At 43.5% G+C, this 19,234-nt stretch overlaps 1 protein-coding gene across 18 annotated transcripts in view; it reads left to right on the top strand.

Annotated features, from left to right (window-relative positions):
• The window catches only part of RBFOX2 (RNA binding fox-1 homolog 2), a 272,690-nt gene that overhangs the window by 121,294 nt on the left and 132,162 nt on the right, over positions 1-19,234 (top strand). Inside the window, exon 1 of one of the 18 annotated variants that reach the window (XM_047742402.1) lies at positions 2,496-2,710. The exons of the other annotated variants lie outside the window; for them this stretch is intronic. Within the exon in view, the coding sequence (XP_047598358.1) occupies positions 2,696-2,710 (15 nt within the window). The 5' untranslated portion in view covers positions 2,496-2,695. Of the gene's footprint in view, positions 1-2,495; positions 2,711-19,234 lie in introns of those variants that run through there. 18 annotated transcript variants of the gene reach the window in all.

The following is a 19,234-nucleotide window of genomic DNA, read 5'->3' as shown; positions in this document are numbered from 1 at the left end:
ACTTTGACAGTTTGAGAGATTTCTTTTTTTTTCCTCCAACCTCTTTGTTTCCTTTTCTCCCCCCACCCCTTTTTTTTTAAAGGTAGGAAAATGTGGACATGCAGGAGCATGAATAAAAGAAGTTTCACGTGCCTTGCCTGTGGGTTTTTGGAGTTTTTTGGTGTGTGTGAAGAAAGCACAAAAGAGTTTGATTTTGCCAGACTGCTTACCCAGTTTTTTAAAATTACGATCAGAAAAGGAAAAGAAGCGTTTGGGGGATTTACGAGTTTTCCCTGTGGTTCCAAAATTTATAATGGGGCCACTTACAGGTGTTTTGGAGGTCGTTTTCGGGTTTTGGTGACATATTTGAACTTTCCCGATTTTGTATGGAGGACCCCCTTTCTGTGTTTTTATCTTTATTCGCTCCAGGAGAGCACGGGTATCTTTATCCCACCCCAAACTTGATTAGAAGATAACACCATAAAGTGACAATATGCGAAATTCTATTGTATTTGTTCTTTTGATACTTGGTTAAGAATGAACGAGACCATTTTCTCTCTTCAGAGAGTTTGAAAAGACTATAATGGCTTAACAGTATGATTTTAATAGTTATTAAGAACTGTATTTATATTCATATAAAATTGATTATGGATGTTAACAGTTTGTAGAAAGTCAAGTTTGTTTTCGCATCAGGAAAAAAAAAAGGCTGTCTCAGGTTTAGGCTTGGAAGTTCTTACTGCTCTTTTGTACTGGAAATGAGGTAATCCTGCCTTCAGAGGAAGCAGAGACACGTTCTGCATAAAGAAAAATGAAAAGGTTTGGGTGAGGCTGAAAACACCTGCCCCACCTCTCCCAAGTTTAAATGAGCTTGGAGTTTAATAGGTGGGAGGATAATAAAAGGTATTTATTAATAAGCTCTCTGGCAGAAGGCACATAGTGGGGAAGGAAAGGAAAAGTAACTTGACTTCTATCCTAAGGGAAAAAGGAGTTCCACTGTAGAAGACCCCTCACACAGGAGCGTTACAGTGGGGAAGGATTAGGTGGAGGAGAGCAAGTGGACCTGTACCAGCGCAAGGCCGGCCTTGAGGGTGAGGCTTGCAGACCTTACTTGGAGATTTTACAAGCACGGGAGAGCCGTCTCAACATGTCTGAGGGGAACAGAACCCTGAGGCAGCTGGAAGGTGGTAGGCCTCTCGTTTTTGTTTTTTTGTCTCATACTGTTTTTTCTTTAATGGAATGAAGTATTCCCCAAAACACAGAATCCTTGGAGAGTGTATGGTGTACCTACTGTGTGCTAGGTACTATACACAAGACCGCACGGTCAAAATTAGATGGGCTCTGCCCTGAAAGATATGGATAAAGGGGATAAGTTTGGTAGGGACAGGAATGCGGTAGTCACTGGCCCAAATGGTGAAAGCCGTGTTACAGACGCCTGGCTCACAGAAGAGGGAGGGTTCCACGGGCAGCTGGGGTGGGCTTTTGGATTCGAGCGAGCAGGAAATGGGTAGGAAGGAAGGAAAGAGCATGGGCACTGGTGTATGGAGGAGTCAGCTATTTTCAGAATCAGAACCACTAGGACACATGATTTGATGATACTTGTTCACTGTTGAACATAATGGATTCGAATATGCCTGGCGTATCAGAGGCACTAAGTGTTTGAACGGCACTTAGGGAACGTGGTCACCAGGAGCTTGACAGATAGTTTACACAGTTCTGTCATTTGGTCTAATTACAACTGCTCCACAAGGAGTACTATACTCAGTTTTTGGTTGAGGAAACAGGGGCCTAGTCTTAAGTTAAATAACTTTCGCTAGGCCATCATGAGAATAATTGTGGCCCCAGCTTCCAAACCCGTGCTTTGTCCCCTGTGCTGTCCCCCCATGCCTAGTAAAGAATCTGCAACGTGCTAGGGGCCCCGAATCCATGTGACTCTAAACCCTTGCTTGTCCTCTCTCCCTTCAGAAAGGAGCCGGCTGTGTTGATCTGAACTAGGGCAACAGTGATAAAAAAGATGAAAGCCTATTCGAGTTTACATGTACTTTTTCCTCTGTTTTAAATTCAGAATTATTTAGAAGACTGGTGTGAGGCCAGCATTGCAGGGAGGGAATACAGGCTCTGAGCAGGCTCTGTTTACGCTTGGCTTCTGAAGGGGGCTCTGGAAGAATTGGACCGAGGGGAAACTTGACTCAACTGCCCTTGATCTTGGAGGGCAGAGTGTTTTCATTGCTTCTTTCATGTTTAGAGAACCCATCTTAAACTAGTTTGTGTCTAGCATTAGAAACTGGTGCTGGTGGTTTATTACTAGCCCCGCCTATCCCTGCCTTTTGCAATAATCTCTGTGAGTGATGATTGTGTTTCTAGAAGTAGAATGACAGAGAGAGATTCCCTGAAGGCAAATAGAGAGAGTGCTGTACACTCCAGTTCAGACGCACGGGGCTGGGAACTCCCAGAGAGAGGGAGAGGGAGAACGGGAGGGGGGAGAGGGAGGGGGAGAGGGAGGAGAGAGAACAACAGAACAGTCAGCTGGAGAGGAGGGAGGAGGGGGGAGGAGACCGGTCCTTGTAGATTTTTAAACTCAAGTGATTTGGGGGGGTTTCTCCCCACCCTGAACACTTGCCCCCCCCACAGTCTGGCACCTCCTTTCCTACAGTTCACTGAAGTGCCTTTTTGCAGTCCAGGATCCACTGACCGCTGAGCCTGAGCAGCCGGGTCTGACATGATGTACCTCTGGGTGAGTACGGAGTGCTGTGGCTGAGGGCTTGCACTTGCACATATAAGGAGTGGAAAGCTGCGAGGTTCGGCTCTCGCACAAATGGCCTTCCTCTCAGAGCACAGACTGCCACATCCCCTTCTGCTCCCAGGTGTTAGGTTTTTGAAACCTGGCAATGACTGTGACATTGGTTGGGTTTGTTTGTTGTTATTGTTTTTTTAAATGTTGTTTATCTTGTTAGGCTTAGGCGTGAGGGTGAGCTCCCAGTGCGGGTGAGGGTGAGCTCCCAGTGCGGTGTCATCCCCTGGGCTTGGTAGGGTTGGAGAAGGCAGATGGGGCAGGCGAGCTGAGCCAGGCGCTTCAGGATCCGCGCTCTTCCTGCTGGGTCAGGACCCACCCGTGTTGTGTGTTGGGGGCACTGTCTTTGGTAATCAAACCATCTCTTTAGCTAGCGAAAGCCAATGGGTGGCGTGATTCTTAATTAGGAATGAGCGTTTGTAAGTTTTTATCTAATAATTTTTATTGTCCTTCACCATAGTCTTATGAAGTAGGTCACTGTTGTTACGAAAATTTTATGAGGGAAGTAATTAAGTCACACAGAGTGACTTGCCCATAGTTAGAAACCATGTCTGTAGCAGGTAGAATAGTAATTAATAACTAGACATTATAAAGCATTTTATATTTGCCAAGAATGAATACCTTGCATTATTTTAATTTATCGTTAACTATGACATTGTAATTTGGGACGAAGAGAAACATACTGGGATTGGAGAGGTTTTGAAATTGTGAGATGTGATAACTTTTAGGGGAATGACAGGGAAAATAATACAAGAAAAAAAACAACCCTTGCTTTTAGTTGTGAAAATAAGAGCATCTATAACCCCTGCAAAGATGGCGGCGCCCTCTCTGGAGCGGACAGCTGTTGTGTGTTGCTAAGGGAGCCTCCTCGACGTGATGCCCTTGGCTACCTGCCAGCTTTTGAAAGTTTCACTTTGCCCTTTGCCCTTCAGCCTAGATGTCTGGAATTGCAGAAACCTACTTGGCTCAGGCAGACTAAATTTATAAATATCAGAAGTCAAAATTTTAATGAGGTTTCTGGAGATGGAGCTTGGTCACTCTGTGTGTGTGTGTGTGTGTGTGTGTGTGTGTATGTGTGTTGGGGATGCTTCTTTCCTGATTCTCCCTTCATATTTGAATATGACCTTGAAATATAATTTCCTCCTCTCAATTGATTTATTTTTCTGGTGTTTGTAAGAAGTCAAAGAACTCTCCGACACACTTTACAAGCTTTAAGTAGTTTTTTAGCTTCCTGTGAGCAAGGTCTGTGTCAAGGGTCTTTGTGGTCTTGGTGGTGGGACTGATCAGCTCTCTGTTGACCAGAGGATGTTTTTCAGTCTTGATTTGTTGGAAGAGGAGTTACTAAAGGAAACAAATTGAATTAATCTTACTTCTACTCGTTAATGTTTGGTGAGAGCAGACAGTGGCGGTCTCAATTGCTTTCTTTGTGCTTATAGTTATTTGTGAATTTATCTCAGTTCCCTGAACTTAAAGCCTTAGAACAGAACTTCCCCACCAAAGTGCCATATATATTGGACTGTGATACACATATGCCGACATAACTACTCCCCTTCACACTTGGAGCAGCCAGGTGGGGCCCAGGACTCTCCTGGTCGCTTGGACCACACGCATTCTAGTTTACCACTTTGTGCCTTAAAAATATTACAATTGTCTACATGTTCTGTGACATCTGAAAGTTAGAGTAGCACCGTCCAGAGGGCAAATGTGCGTCAACTCTGTGATTATCTGCATCGTCTCTCCCAGTGCCCCACACATTTGTCGAATTCAGTGAAAATGTCCAGAAGGAGCCATAGCTGCATAAGAACCCAGTATAGAGAAGGACATCTAGGTGGTCTGGCATCAAGTGGGGAGGCACTGAAGAGGTTTGGTGGGGGAAATTTGCTGACCACAGAACGGGAGATCAGAGTTTTGTCTAGGCCGGGGTGCAGCCATGTGGCACTGGGCAATCATTGAGCTGCTCCGAGCCTCAGTTTCTACATCCGTAAGATAATAGAACTTCTTCTAATGCTCCGGTCTGTGAGGTGAATTTGTGTAGCAGTACATATGCCAGAAGGACACCCAGTTGTGTCAGAGTATTTGGGTCCTGCTAAGCATGAGAGGACTGGGAGGCGTAGTCATCCCTGTTGCCTGCTTGGTTTGTTACCAGCAGTGAGTTACAGTACTGTTGCTCAGAATTCTAGAAAAATTACTGAACTGTGTTCAGTCGTCAGTATGTCTGAGTGGTATTGACATTCTCAGAACCTGAAGAATAGATTCTGAGGAATCTGAAGAATAAAAGTTAGAGCTCCTCCAGGCATTTTGGTGTGTGTAGTTGGACGTGGCTCCTTCATTTGGTTCCGTGTCTAGAACTCTGAGGTGGAGCACCATCTTGGGCTCTCTGTGCATGTCTCTTTGCCAGATCTTCTCCCCACTTTCCTGTAGAGTCCCCTTCCCTTTTAGAGAATTTGCTAGCATCAGTAGACAGCAGGGCATGGCACCAAGAACATGGGTTTTGAGACTTTACTGGGCCTAAATCCCACCTCTGTCATTTCCAGTTGTATGGCCGTGAACAAATTACTTAACCTCTCCGAACCTTTGTTTCTTCATCTATCACAGAGGGAAAATAATAATCTTTCACGGGGGTTATCGTGAGAATCTGAGATTATCTAAGATGTGTTGAATGGCACATAGTAGATGCTCAGTAAATAATTAGTGCAGGTCAGCTTTTTTGCTTTGAAATTTGCATGGACAGACTGCTCTCCCCTCCACCCACCAGCATTACCTCTAGCAAATTAAGGAAGTATTTGACTTTGTACAGGGAGAACTCTGATAAACACACACTAGTTTCAGGTGAAATATCTCCCCTTAACCAGTATTTTAAGTACGTGTGACTGGAGAACCCTCCTTTCAGTCGCCTCCTGATGGAAAACATCCCCATTGTTGTTTTTTTTTTTTTTTCCAAAAAAAAATTTTTTTTTACTGGTGTGTGTGGGGGAGTGTACAATACTGGTAAGCATTCCTTATGTCCTTTATATTCTCTCTCTCCTCTTCATGGCTTAACACAGGGAGGAGGGTGGCACAAAGGGGAAGGGGAGGAAGGGAAGGAGGGCAGGAGACACATAATTCCTGTAGTGATGGAACTTACTTGTTTGATGATTATACAATTTATTTATTTATTTATTTACTTATTTTTTATAGATTTTATTCATTTATTTGACAGACAGAGATCATAAGTAGGCAGAAAGGCAGGCAGAGAGAGAGAGAGAGGAGGAAGCAGGCTCCCTGCTGAGCAGAGAGCCCGATGTGGGGGCTCGATCCCAGGACACTGGGATCATGACCTGAGCCGAAAGCAGAGGCTTTAACCCACTGAGCCACCCAGGCGCCCCAATTATACAATTTATATCCAGTAAACAAAATTACAGACCATTTATTTAAATTCCCAGAAATTACGATGTGTTCTATCTGAGCTGATCTTAGCTAGGCTGGTTCCAGGCTCTCTTACCCATATTCTCGATGGCTGAACTTGTGGATTTCATTTGAAACTGTTGTTTTGTCATAGTTCAGTCCTTTCTTCTTAATAATTCCTCTCAGCCAACATTTAACGGATGCCTGTGATGGGCAGAGGACTGTGCTACCAGCTGGTACAAAGACAAAGATGATTAAAGACTTCTCATGCCCTTGAAACATTTAGAACACAGCAGCTGTGAGCGTGTGTACACAGATAATAATGATTTTTGTATGATGCTCTTCACTTAAGAAGATGCTTTTAGATGTTATCTTATTTCATCCTCACAGCAGTGCTAAGGGCTAAATATCATTGTTTCTATTGCACAAGTGAGGACAGACACCGAGAGAGAGCACGTGACGGGAAATGGCAGAGCCGGAAGCTCAGTCCCATCCGTTTTTAACTCTATGGCAGTTTTTCTTTTCACACTCTCCTCTTTTGGGAGAAGCTGATGTTTTTGGTCATTTACTTTAACTGTTTGTTTCTTGAGTGATAGCATATATGTTAGGCAAACCACCTCATTTAGTTCTTAGCACACCTGGGAGTTGGCCATTAGCCTTCATTTTACAAATGGGAAAGCAGCACCTTTAGTAACCTGGTAGTCACATAGTTGAGAGTTGGCAGAGGTGGGATTTGAACCCTAGTCTCTCTGGCCTCAGAGCTTACTGCACACGTGTAACATCTTCTTTTATTTGTTCGGTAGTGTTTGTCACCGCTGCCATTTAGCACGCTATGGGCTAAACTAGAGAAATGAAAATAAGGTACCCTGAATTCTGTTTCCATATCCATCAATTACTTGAGATAAGTTACGTAGCTGTATAGACCTTGGTTTTCCAGGTTGTAAAAAGAGTGTGGTAGTTCTGGGAAACATTAATGGAGTCATCTCAGAAAAGTGATCCGCTCGCTATCTTATAATAAAGTCTCAGTAACTGATGCTTTATCCTAAAACGTGGAAGCCACAGACTGTGAGTCTGAAAATAGAGTTTTTGGTCCCGATAAAGCCATTTACCAGTGTATGACCCTTCTAGCTTTAGTTTTCTTCTGGGGTGGGGGAGGGGCAGAGAGTAAGGTAGAGAGATAAATCTCAAGCAGACCTCTACCCCCACCCCCCAGCCTGAGACAGGGCTCAGTTTCACAACCTGAGCCAAAACCCAGTCATACACTGAACCGATTGAGCCACCCAGGCACCCGCAGGCTAATCTCTTAATGCTCACTTTTGGTCACAACTTTGCCATTCTAATTGGTCTACGCAGTGAGAAAACTAGACTGAGTAGTGAACTGCGTTTCACAAAACACAGAAACAGTTCAATTCAGATAACACTGGGGGCCAGATCCTGTGAATAGATACTTGGCAGTGAAAAGCCATTAAAAGATTTTAAGTAGGATTGGGAGTGGGCTGAAGTGGAGTTGATAATTAGATTTGTTTGTTTGTTTTAAAGATACCTGCACAGATTAGAGGGGAGTAAGAGTGCAGAGAGAGGCCAGGTGTTGGTGTGTAATACTAGAAGTGGCAGAGAATGCCAGAGACCCGGGGAACTGTATGAGAGACATGCCCAAGGTAAACTTGACAGCATGGGGGTGCTCAGTGGGGAATCTGCTTGAGGATTTTCTCCCTCTGTCCCCCCTCCCCACATGTCCTTGCTCTCTCTCAAATCAATAAATAAATCTTAAAAAAAAAACTGATGGAATGTTGTCAGCATTTGGAAGGAGGACCAGGGTTTTTAGAGGAGGGAAGCTGAAGGGGATCATGAGTTCGATTTGAATTTATTATTTTAGGGTAACTTTGAAAAGTTCAGGGGGAAATTCTGCTTAGATAGTTGGCTACCTAGGTCTGGAAATATAAGGGAAAATAGAGGTTTAAGCTATAAATTTGTGAGAAATTTGCATGCTTTGGTAATAGAACTACGTGTAGGTATGATGATGGCTTAAGATGAGAATGTCCTAAAAAACGGCAGAAAATGCAGAGTAAGAAGAGAAATTAATGTCTGGTAGAAGATGAATCAACCCTCAAAGGATGCAGGGAGCAAGGTTCTAGAGAGCTAGATCTTCAGGAGGAAAACCAGCACGCTAGGAAATCAAGGTAAAAGAGTGGCAGGAAGAGAGAATTGAAATATGCTGACAACATCTAGGAGTTCGGAGAAGTCTTTAGCAGAAGCTGAGACAGGCAGGCAGAGTGGGTGAGGAGTAGAAAGGGTCACTGATTTTGATGATTGGTGAGATAATTGTATATTTGGAAACTGTATGTAATTCCATGTGGCTTGTATGTATGGGATGAGTGGAATAGTGGTGGATGAAAATTTAGAATTGTGGAGACCAGGTGATCTGAACAGTGTAAAATGTGCTTGTTTATTCAGTAAGGAACCATTGATGGATTTTAAGCAGGATCAGATACGATCAGATTTGTATATTAGAAAGATAGTAAGAGGTTTCTGTTATTATTGGAGAGTTTATATTGTGGGTGACATTGGTTTGATGCATATTTTAAAAGCTCAGAAAACTGTAAGGGGTTAAACAAATAATTGTATTAACAGTAGGAGACTCGAGTGGTTAACATACTTATTGATGACAATTATGTGTCGATCATTTTCTAAGGGTTGGGGAAAGAGCATGAACAAGACAAAATTTTTTCCCATAAAGAGTTTTTTAACTGGGAAAATAAAATTGTAAAACATGTAAACAAATATGACTCTGAATGCTTTAGCTGGGGTGAGATAGGCCTGAATGATGTATGGGAGGAGAGCATTATAAGCAAAAGGAGTAGTAATACAGCGTTCTCAGAAACAAATAAGTTTGGGGTATATAAAAGACAGAAAGAGGGGTGGTGTGGTTGGAATGTAGAGAGCCAAAAGGTTGTAGGAAGACAAGACAGAGAGGTAGATGGGGGTCAGATCATTCCCCATGATAGAGATTTGTTAAAATGGGACTGTAACAGGAGACTTCAATCAGGAGAGTGGCTTTCTTCAGGGAAGGTGATAAGGGAGGTCAGGAAGCTGTTGTAGTCAAAGCAAGAGTTGATGATGACTTAGACTCTGGAGGGCAGTTTGAGAGGACTAAAGATGGCTTGTCTGTGTGGTGAGAAAGAGGAATCTGGGTTATTCAGCTTTTGGGTTGAAGAATTAAGATGGACAGGCTGCTTCCTTATAAGAGAACAGAGAGTCCACAGAAAAAATAGTACTTATGGTTTGGACTCGTTAAGTTTGAGCTCTATTAGACATCCTGGTGGAGAAGTTCAGTGGCAATTTGATAGGAGTCTAGAACTCAGAGGAGAAGCGTGAGATGGGGTTGTAAGGTTGAGATTCATCTGCACATATTTAAAGCCTGGGTGAAGACCGTAACTAGAAAACAGGGCTGAGGCCAAAGCCCAGGGCATTGCAGTAGAGGTCTGAGGGTACTGAGAATTGGGTAGCGTAGGAGGGAGACAAAACGAGTATGTGCTGTTGTAGACTCTGAAGAGGAAGGGGCTGGATTTGGATAATTTGAGACCAAATAATTTGTCATTGGCCTGGTAGGATGTTGGTTATTGGGAACTTGGTAAGAGCTCTTTCAGTTGGAATCATGGGGATAAAAAAAGGCAGTTGGAATGGGCTGGGTTGTTAATTGGTAGATGAGGCTGTTGAAATAATGAAAGTTTAGTTGTAGAATGGGGCAAAGAATTGGGGGAGGGACCGGATGGGTATATATATAGGCTCAAGGGAAGATTTTAAAATTTAAAAAATTATTTTAATTTTTAAAAATCAAAGTAATATGTATTTTTTCTGTAAATGCCTATATATGCAAAAAACTAGAAAAATACATATACAAAACTCATAATGTTTGCTTCTAGTAAGGATAAATGAGATCAAAATGGCAACACTGGGGTCAATGTGGGCTTAAGCATTGTCTTTTTTTTTTTTTTTTTTTTAAAGATGTTATTTGAGAAAGAGAGTGAGAGAGAGCAAGAGAGCACGAGCAGGTTGAAGGATGGTGGGAGAAGCAGGCTCCCTGCTGAGCAAGGAGTCTGATGTGGGTCTGGATCCCAGGACCCTGGGATCATGACCTGAGTTGAAGGCAGACACTTAACCGACTGAGCCACCCAGGTGTCCCATAGCATTATCTCTGATACTCTAATTTTTATGGCAATGAATTCATATATTTGGGTTTTTTTTGGTAAGGCCTCTTTTTTTTTTAAATTAAATTTTACTTAGTTAATATACAGTGCAATATTGGTTTCTGGAATAGAATTCAGTGACTCATCATTTACATACAACACTCAAGGGGAGGTTTTTAAAAGTTAGGTGGTATTTTTTTTTCTTTTAAAGATGTTCTTTATTTATTTGAGAGAGAGAGAGGGGGATAGTAGAGAGGGAGAATGAGGAGCAGATTCCCCACTGAGCAGAGCCCAACATGGGGCTCGATCCCAACACCTTGAGATCATGACCTGAGCTGAAGGCAGACGCTTAACCGACTGAGCCACCCAGGCGCCCCTAAAAGATAGGTGGTATTAAGGCATGTTTTATGTCAGTGGGAAAGAGCCAGTTGAGGGGAAGAAATTGAGGATGCCAAAAGTAAAGAGGCTAATGGCAGGACCAGAATATGTTACCCAGCACACACAGGGATCGGCCTCAGAGGGGCCGGAAGCAGATCTTTCTGGCAGCATTGTTCTCGACAGAAGAGGGAGTCCTCTGCTTGTGTCTGCTTTCTTTCTAGACACAAGATGAACAGAGCTGAAAATGGCAGTGTCGGGAGTGAAGTATTGCAGATTTAAGGAGCAGGGACATGGTGTGAAATAGTGGTCCAGCTCAAAAAAATGGGAGTGAATTTACTAGAGAGGTGCAGTACGCTGACGATCTGTGTTCCTCAGCCTGATGTGAGTGCAGGCAAGTCAGCCGTGTGACTTTTATCCAGCAGGCTTCTGTTGTTTAGACGCAAGAGAGGAATATATAGATGCATTCGCCGGGAGTTGAGATTTTATTAGATGAGTTAGATGAAGAGAAAAAGGGGCGAAGGAATTAAGACTTTTGAAAAAGAATGTATATGGTGTTGGACCCTCGAATCAGAACTGGCTTATTAGGAGGGAAGTAAGAACATGAGGAGGGATGGTGGGGGGAGTGGAAAAGTGGTAGGGTCCTTGTATAGCTTTGAGGTCTTCAGGAGGTTGGAGAAATGTGGTGTGGGAGAACTGCTCAAGTGAGCAGACTTGGTGTAAAGGTGGTGTGCTCCAGCTGCTCGAGAGGTTTGGAGATGGTGTTACTGGTGATGACAGTGCCAGGATGTGGTGCCAGGTGGGTGATTATTGGTGAAGCGGCGACAAAATATAGTTGGTGCTAAAAACATGGAAACAACACAGCTAGGAGGCCAGAGTGTTGGGTGAATCCGCTGTGGGGGGCAGTTGAAATTGTCAAGAATGATAAAACTAATAAAGGAGAGAAGAGAGGGAGCCCAGTGGCAAGGCTGGAGGAGGTGATCTCTGTTCCAAGGGATCTGCAGTTGGGGTGCAAGATGCCTGTATGGTCCAACACTCTATGGTAATGGGGATCAAGGAGGCTGGTGGCCCCCACTGAGGTATATAAGGAGTGGGAGAGAAGCTTTTACTGCAGTAGAAGGAGGATTCTCAGGGCCAGTTAAGTTTCCCTTGGAGCAAAAAGGTGAAGGGAACATCATGGAAAAGAGAGCGAGTATACAGGAGAGTTTACCGAGGATGGCTCATGGCTTCTGGGGCTTGGGAGGGCAGGACGAGCAGGTGATGGAGTCACAGCAGATGTGCACAGCTCCATGGGGTGAGCCACCTGGAAGTCTTGGACTTCTGATGATGATCGAGGTGAATGAGGATATGAGCCAGGATGGAATCGTTCCGGAAATCTCTTGGAAAAACGAGATAATTAGTTATACCTTTAAGCCAGAGCAGTAGTTCTCAAAATTTATAGTGCTTTAGAATGCTACAGATCACCGAGCCACACGTCCAAAGTGTTAGATGCATTATATCTGCATCTGGGAGTTTGCATTTCTAATAAACTCCTAGGTGATGCTGATGCTGCTGGTCCAGAAGTTATACTTTGAAAATCATTGGTCCAGGGAAAATACTCGTGGCTAAATAAGAAGCTCTTTTGAACTGTAGCTCAAGATGAAGTATAGCCTGGGCGATGGGCAGTGGTTTCCTTGGAATAGCTGTGTCAGGCTTCTCTGACTTTGGCAGTTTAAGGAGGAAGTGAATATATGATAATTTTTCTCGAGGGATAATAATTTCTAAGTGATTATCAGCAAACATTTGATGATCACCAAACATTTATTGAGTATCTGTTTTATGCAGCAAAATGAGGATCCCAGGAGTTCTGTTTTCTTTCTCAAGGATAGTGAGGTTAAAGGGGCACAGAAGTCAAATAGGTAAATGACCATACACTGCAGCAAAGGTGACATGCCAGTCCCTCCTGTTGACAACCGCCAGGTGTGGGCGGTTGTCAACAGGAGCTCAGAAAAATGGTCATTGAAGATGGGATTGATCAGGGAAGGGTTTCATGAAGGAAGTGTAATTTACGGTAGATCCTAGCAGACCCAATAGAGACAAGCCAGATGGAGAACTGACACAAGCAAAGGTGCAGAGTCAACAATGAACACGAAGCTTGATGACTGCTCATGAGTCCCATTGCTTTCGCGGCCCAAGACTCCATTGTCTGTATTACTCTAATAATTTTCTAATGGGCCTCCTGGCTTCTGTTCTTTCCCCCCAACCCCTTCCCAAAGTCTGTCCTCAACACAGAAGTCAGAGTGACCCTTTAAATGTCACATTATATTGCTTGCCTGCCCAGAACTCCCCGGTGTTTTGGGCTGTCACTTAGTAGAGAATTCACATGCCGGCCCCCCATATGACTGGTTCCCCTGGCTAAGGGTTTGACTTTATGTTCTTCAACACTGGCCAGTCTTTGAACATAGGAAACACACCCTTGCCTCGGCACCTTAGCACTTGGTCTAAACCCTGTTCTTTCTCCAGATATCGGCAGGACTGCCTTGTTTGTATGAAATCTATTCAGTTGCCCTGTTATCAGGTATCGCAGGCACCCTATACAATGTTAATTCCCACCTCTCTGCCCAGCGTTTCTCATCTGTTTTCCCATCTCTGTTTTTCTCCATAACACCTACCAGCATCTGACTTGCTGTGTATTTATTTATTGTCTTCTCCTGTGCTCCAGGGAGGCCCTGGTATTCTGTGTGCCTAGAACGGTACCTGACACTAGTGGGCACTGACTGGGCCTTGGTGGAGTGAGAAGAAGGGAGGAAGTAAAGATTGGGGAAGAGTGAAGAGACCAGTTTACTGGAAGAAGTAGGAGAGGGAGAGATGGCTTAGAGGACAAACTGGAGGAGCTTGAATACTAGATCACAGTTCTGTAGAAAGTAAGAAATTCTTGAAAAAAAAAATTCACTACAGCAATATTTAACCTTCTTGAAATAGAGCCATGTAATTGGGTTCTAGGCACAGAATGGTTTGGGGTGGGGGAGGCTAGAAGTAGGGAGGTTACTCTTGGGTTGTTGTTGGGTAAGAACCACGGGTTTTTCAGGTTTGAGTCAAATGGCTTTAGATCAAGATTTAGATCCCATTTGGAAATGGGAGTAAAATTTTTTAAGTAGGAATAAAAGTCTTATGCATGAATGTAAATGAGAAGTTTGCACTTGTGTAAGAAAGATGCCTGTTTTGATATGTGTGTTTTAATACTCTGTTTTGATATGGCATTTAACCTTAAACAATTTTCTTTTGTCATGTTTCTTTCACTTAATTAACTAATAATTCATTAAAGATTTTATTTATTCACTTGAGACAGAGAGATACAGGGAGAGGCAGAGGGAGAGGGAGAGGGAGAAGCAGACTCTCTGCTGAGCAGGGAGCCCGACGTGGGGCTCAGTCCCAGGACCTGGAGATCATGACCTGAGCCGAAGGCAGACGCTTCACCATCTGAGCCACCCACGCGCCCCTTTTGTCATGTTTCAATTCAAAATATGGAATTTTGTTTTAAAATTTATATATTAAGGTGTAAATTTGGAACCAATTGAGCAAATGCACATCTTTCTAAATTTTAAGTTGTTCGTTTGGAGGGCTTGAAAATTAGTGTGGTCAGAGCACACATATGAGGGGGTGGGGGGGGACTTCCCAACTCCCAAGACACATTTTCTTGGGTCCCTTAGTTTCCTTTTGCAGAGAGTGAAGCACATTCTAGGAGTTGTAGTCTTCCTTCACAACTCCTTTTTTCCCTTCTTGGTTCTGGAAATGTGCTTTTGAAACTTAGGGTCTGGTTTCAAACACTGCATTGTTGTTTAGAATTAATACCCTCTTCTGAATGGGAGCTTGCTGCTCCCCTACACAAATGCTTTTTCAGAATCCCTCACTGTTACTAAGTGAGATGGCATATAGTACTTGTATGTAAGGCCATCAGAGACTAAGCACTCACAAATACTGATTGAAAGGTTAATTAGATATTCTTAAGATAACGAGCTGTGTATGTAGCAAAGTGTCCAACTAAAATATTGGCTTTTGATTCCACTCAAATCTATAAAGTTCTGTACTCTTACTGTGTATTAACTCATTTGGCATTTTACTTGCTTATATGAATCTAGATCGTTAATTCAGACATTAAATAAATCAAAGCTTACCTTTCATTCTTTAAGATAACTGTTATTTTTCCCAAATGTGAGATGAGCCCTTTAATCACTGGCCGTTTCAGCTGGAATACCAAATCCATGAAAATCAGGAGCGACTGATTGTAGCTCATTGTGTGTTACGTCATATGCTGGTTATAGTTCTGCTTCTGGCTCAGACCTTAACCTGCTGTGCAATTATAACAAGTCACATGACCCTTATGGCCCATGTGTCTCTTCTGTGAAAGGGGGATGCTACCACTTACCTAGTTGATTGTCGAATACTATTTCTCAGATGAATGGGCATCTAAATTAAAACAATCTTAATGCTTTATTCTGTTTATTGCACTTGTAGTTGTCAGATAAGAAGCAGTATATATTTTTTTGCTAAGATTGGATTGAAAGTCTCACAAACATTACAGTTGAAAAGCAGATGCCGGAGTAGGGGCCATGGATATGGGGGAATAGTTGCTCTTCTGTGTATGTTCTCGTCTGCTATATTTCATTAATTCCAAATGTATATCTTAATCCTTTTGTTTTCTTGTTTACTTTATTCAGTTTATTGAAAATAACTTTCTTGGCCTCGTTGAAAGTCAAAATCTCATTTTGTGCATGTTGCTCACGACCATGTTCTCTGGCACTGGATGTTTGCAGATTACATCCGATACCAGAGAAATCTTAAAGGTTGTTAAAGACAGTTGGGATTGGAAGAGAGAAGGGAAAAGAAATTCCCAAGTGCCTCCTGTGTATGTGGTCAGTGCTTTCACAACTATTATTTTATGTTCCATTTTGCATCTTGGGATTCAGAAGCAAGAATCAGGCCCAATAGTCTTGCTTCAGAGTCAGTACTCCTAACCAATATGTTATAATGCTTTCAGCTAATCTGTGATAAACCAGGATGGTCCCCAGCGATTCCGGCCTCCTCGTATTCATGCCCTTGTGTCATCTCTTGCCTTTCAGTGTGGGGTAGGCCTTAGTGACTCACTTTTGAACTAATAGAATATGGCAAAAGTGACAAGATGTCACGTCCAAGAGTTGATGGCAAAGACCATGGCTTTCATCTTTTGCACGCTTGCCCTTCTAGCTTTCGCTCTTTGAGCTCTTGCATTGGAAGGAACAGACTGCCACGTTGTGAGTGGTTCTGCAGAGAGGCCCACGTGGCAAGGTGCTGGTGTCTCGGGCCAACAGCCAGTGAGGGCCTGGGCCTGCCAACAGCCAGGTGAGTGAACTTGGCAGCAGACCTGTGTCAGTCCTGCCTGGAGATGACTGAGCCCCAACCGGCACCCTGATTGCAGCCTGTGACAGAGCCTGAGCCAGAGGCACCCAGCTAAGCCTCACCTGGAGTCCCAGTCCACAGAAACCATGAGATAATAAGTGTTGTTTTGTGCTGCTGGGTTTGAGAGTGAGTTGTTACACAGAAAGAGATAACTGCAGAATCTGGTACCAAAGCTGGGGCGCTTCTGTAGCAGAAATCTACATTTGTGGGATGTAGATTGGGAACTGGGCAGCGGACTTTGAGGAGTCAATGAAGATGAAGGTACCTTGAACGTGTTGTTTGTGAAATTTGGGACTTTGAAGGGAACGGCCATGAGGGCGTAAAGGAATGGAAACTGGAGGAAAGAGATCCTCATTCTGTGCTGACAGAAAGTTGAGCAACGCTATGTGTAGTTATGTGGAAAGCACACAGTGTGCCTCATGACCTGGGAGATGGAGCTGAGGGATATTTCCAAGCAATGCACTGAAGGTGCCCCATGGTTTCGTCTTGCCGCTTCTAGTGAAGGGTGAGAGGAGAGAAACAAATCGAGAGCAGGATTGTTAAACAAAAAAGGAGCCAGCACTTGATGGTTTTGAAAGTCCTCGGGCATTCTGTCTGGCAAATGATAGTCAAATTTAAGTTGTGGGTTCCTAGCAAAGGTCAGTTCAAGGGCACCGCCGGGAAAGATGAAGCTGCAGATGTGACTGTAAGACCTTTTGTCAGAGACCCCAGAAGAATCAAAGGTAGTGCCTTAAGAGCCACACAAAAGACCTCTCAATCACACAGTAGGGCTTCTAGCCATTTTTGCAGCTGCGCAGGTAGCGAAGGGCTTATCTTGAAGATATTTGTGGATGTGGCTTTTGTCTAATGCAGTGAATCTCATTGAGATTCACAGGAGACCTACTGCAGCTAAGATGGAAAAGGAAAAGAAACAGTTCAAAATGAAAAGAGGCTGTTGAACCCCCACTAAATTCTTCCGGCAGGAAGCAGGCCAAACAGACTGCTAAGTTGCTAAGGCATGCTACCTTCCATGGAAAAGGAAGGATGACGCAGACAAGAGCCATGGAGAATTGTTATCCCAGCCTTGAGACCTAATCAAAGAACTCCAGCATTTGCCCAGCTAGATTTCAGAATCACTATGGACCAGCGACGACTCCTTTGCGTCTCCCACTCCCCCGCCTTTTGAAGAAGTGGTTGTGCCAATTGGAGATTACAAGAGATGCCACAGTAATGGAAACCAGAAGAAGGCTAGTGAGAAAGGTGCCCGGGTACGGTGCCATTTCAGCCAGGCTCCCCAGAATGCCACACCTACTGCTTAGTCAGCTGCTTTCAGCTTTTGTTTACAAGTCTTACAGTTTCCAGAGTATATGTAAGAAAACGAAAGCAATCAGGAGATTTCTTACCAGCACACGTACCTGCCTTCTACCCCCAGTGGCAGTAAACCTTTGGTCTCACCTGTCACTGTATGTGAAGCAGTTGCATTCCTGTAGGAGGCCAACCACCCATTTTATCCTGGGTCCCATCTGTGCTGGCCCAGTTAGGACCTGGACTCAGCATTTCTCTCCCTTCTCTCTTTGAGATCATCAGGTTTTCTCTCTTTACTAGATTAGTCCCATTAACACACAATTAAGCTATTTTCTTTCATCCATTCAAAAATAATACTCTTGACCTCACTTTTCTGCCAGCCGCTGCTAAATTTCTTTTTCTTTAGAGCAAAACTCAACAGAGTTGTCTGCATTTGCTCACATCAGTTCTTCTCCACTTACCTTCCCCTTAAGCCCACTCGGGTTTTGATTGTCACCATGCCACTGAACTGGCTCTTGTCGAGAGCTAAGTCCTGTCAGTGACCCGGTCTCAGTCTTCTTCATGTTGCCTGGCCTGTCTGTAGAGTATAACATCCCTGACCGTTCCCTCCCTCCGATAGACTGTTTTGGGCCCTTGACTTTTAGGAAGTCATACTTCCTGGTTTTCTTCTTCTTCAGTGATTATGTCTCATTTTTAAAGTTGCCATACGCTGGGCTAGGTCTTAAAACTTTTTTTCTTGATTTTCTCTCATTTAGCGATTTCATCGAATCTCATGGACTTAGCTTTCAGTTAACCAGGATAGCCAGAATCATCTATCATCGGGTCTGGTGAATTCTCTGATCTTTTTTTTTTTTTTTTTTTTAAGATTTTATTTATTTATTTGACGGAGAGAGATCACAAGTAGACGGAGAGGCAGGCAGAGAGAGAGAGAGAGAGGGAAGCAGGCTTCTTGCTGAGCAGAGAGCCCGATGCGGGACTCGATCCCAGGACCCTGAGATCATGACCTGAGCCGAAGGCAGCGGCTTAACCCACTGAGCCACCCAGGCGCCCTCTCTGATCTTTTATATTGTTTAACTCTTAAAATTAACTTAAGAAGTAAGAGGTGGTAGTGAAAAACAACTTTATTAGAAATAAGAAAAAAATAACACTCATGCAGCTAATGATATGTCACCCCCGTAATGACAACAAATCACATTTGAAGATTGTTCATGTTTGTTTGCTTTAAAGATTTTATGTATTTATTAGAGAGAACGTGTGTGCACAAAGCAGGGGCAGAGGAGGAAGCTGACTCCCGCTGAGCAGGGAACCCAGTGTGGGGCTTGATCCTAGGACCTTGGGATCATGACCTAAGCCCAAGGCAGACGCTTAACCCACTGAGCCACCCAGGCGCCCCTTGTTTGTTTGTTTTTTAATCTTTGTGGACAGCATTTTGTGTTTTTCTATCCTTTTTGTATCCTCTTTCTGTTCTCCGAGACCCATGCTTATGGTTGAGGGTGGACATTCTCTCCCTAGTTCTGTGTTCATTCCTGCAAGCTCAGTTCTTAGCCGTGAGAGGGATTGTCTTGTTATTCTGCAGTCTTTCTTGTGATGGAAGCTTTTCCTGTCAAATTAAAGCATTCACTGCACTAATATCAATCATAATGAAGCAAACCGACAGTGGCTGTCGTGCAGTCTCTGGCAAGTGTAGATTTTAACTCTTATCAGTGTGTCTACCACTTCTTTAGCCTTGTTAACAGTAAAGATCATTTTATGTGATTTTTTTTAAACGAGGGATTTTTGAATCTGTTAACATTTGAGAATACATTGAGCTGAAAAGAGCATC

This window comes from Lutra lutra, chromosome 8, assembly GCF_902655055.1.
Source record: "Lutra lutra chromosome 8, mLutLut1.2, whole genome shotgun sequence".
NCBI classification, from domain to species: domain Eukaryota; kingdom Metazoa; phylum Chordata; class Mammalia; order Carnivora; family Mustelidae; genus Lutra; species Lutra lutra.
This window is presented reverse-complemented; position numbering and strand designations above follow the sequence as displayed.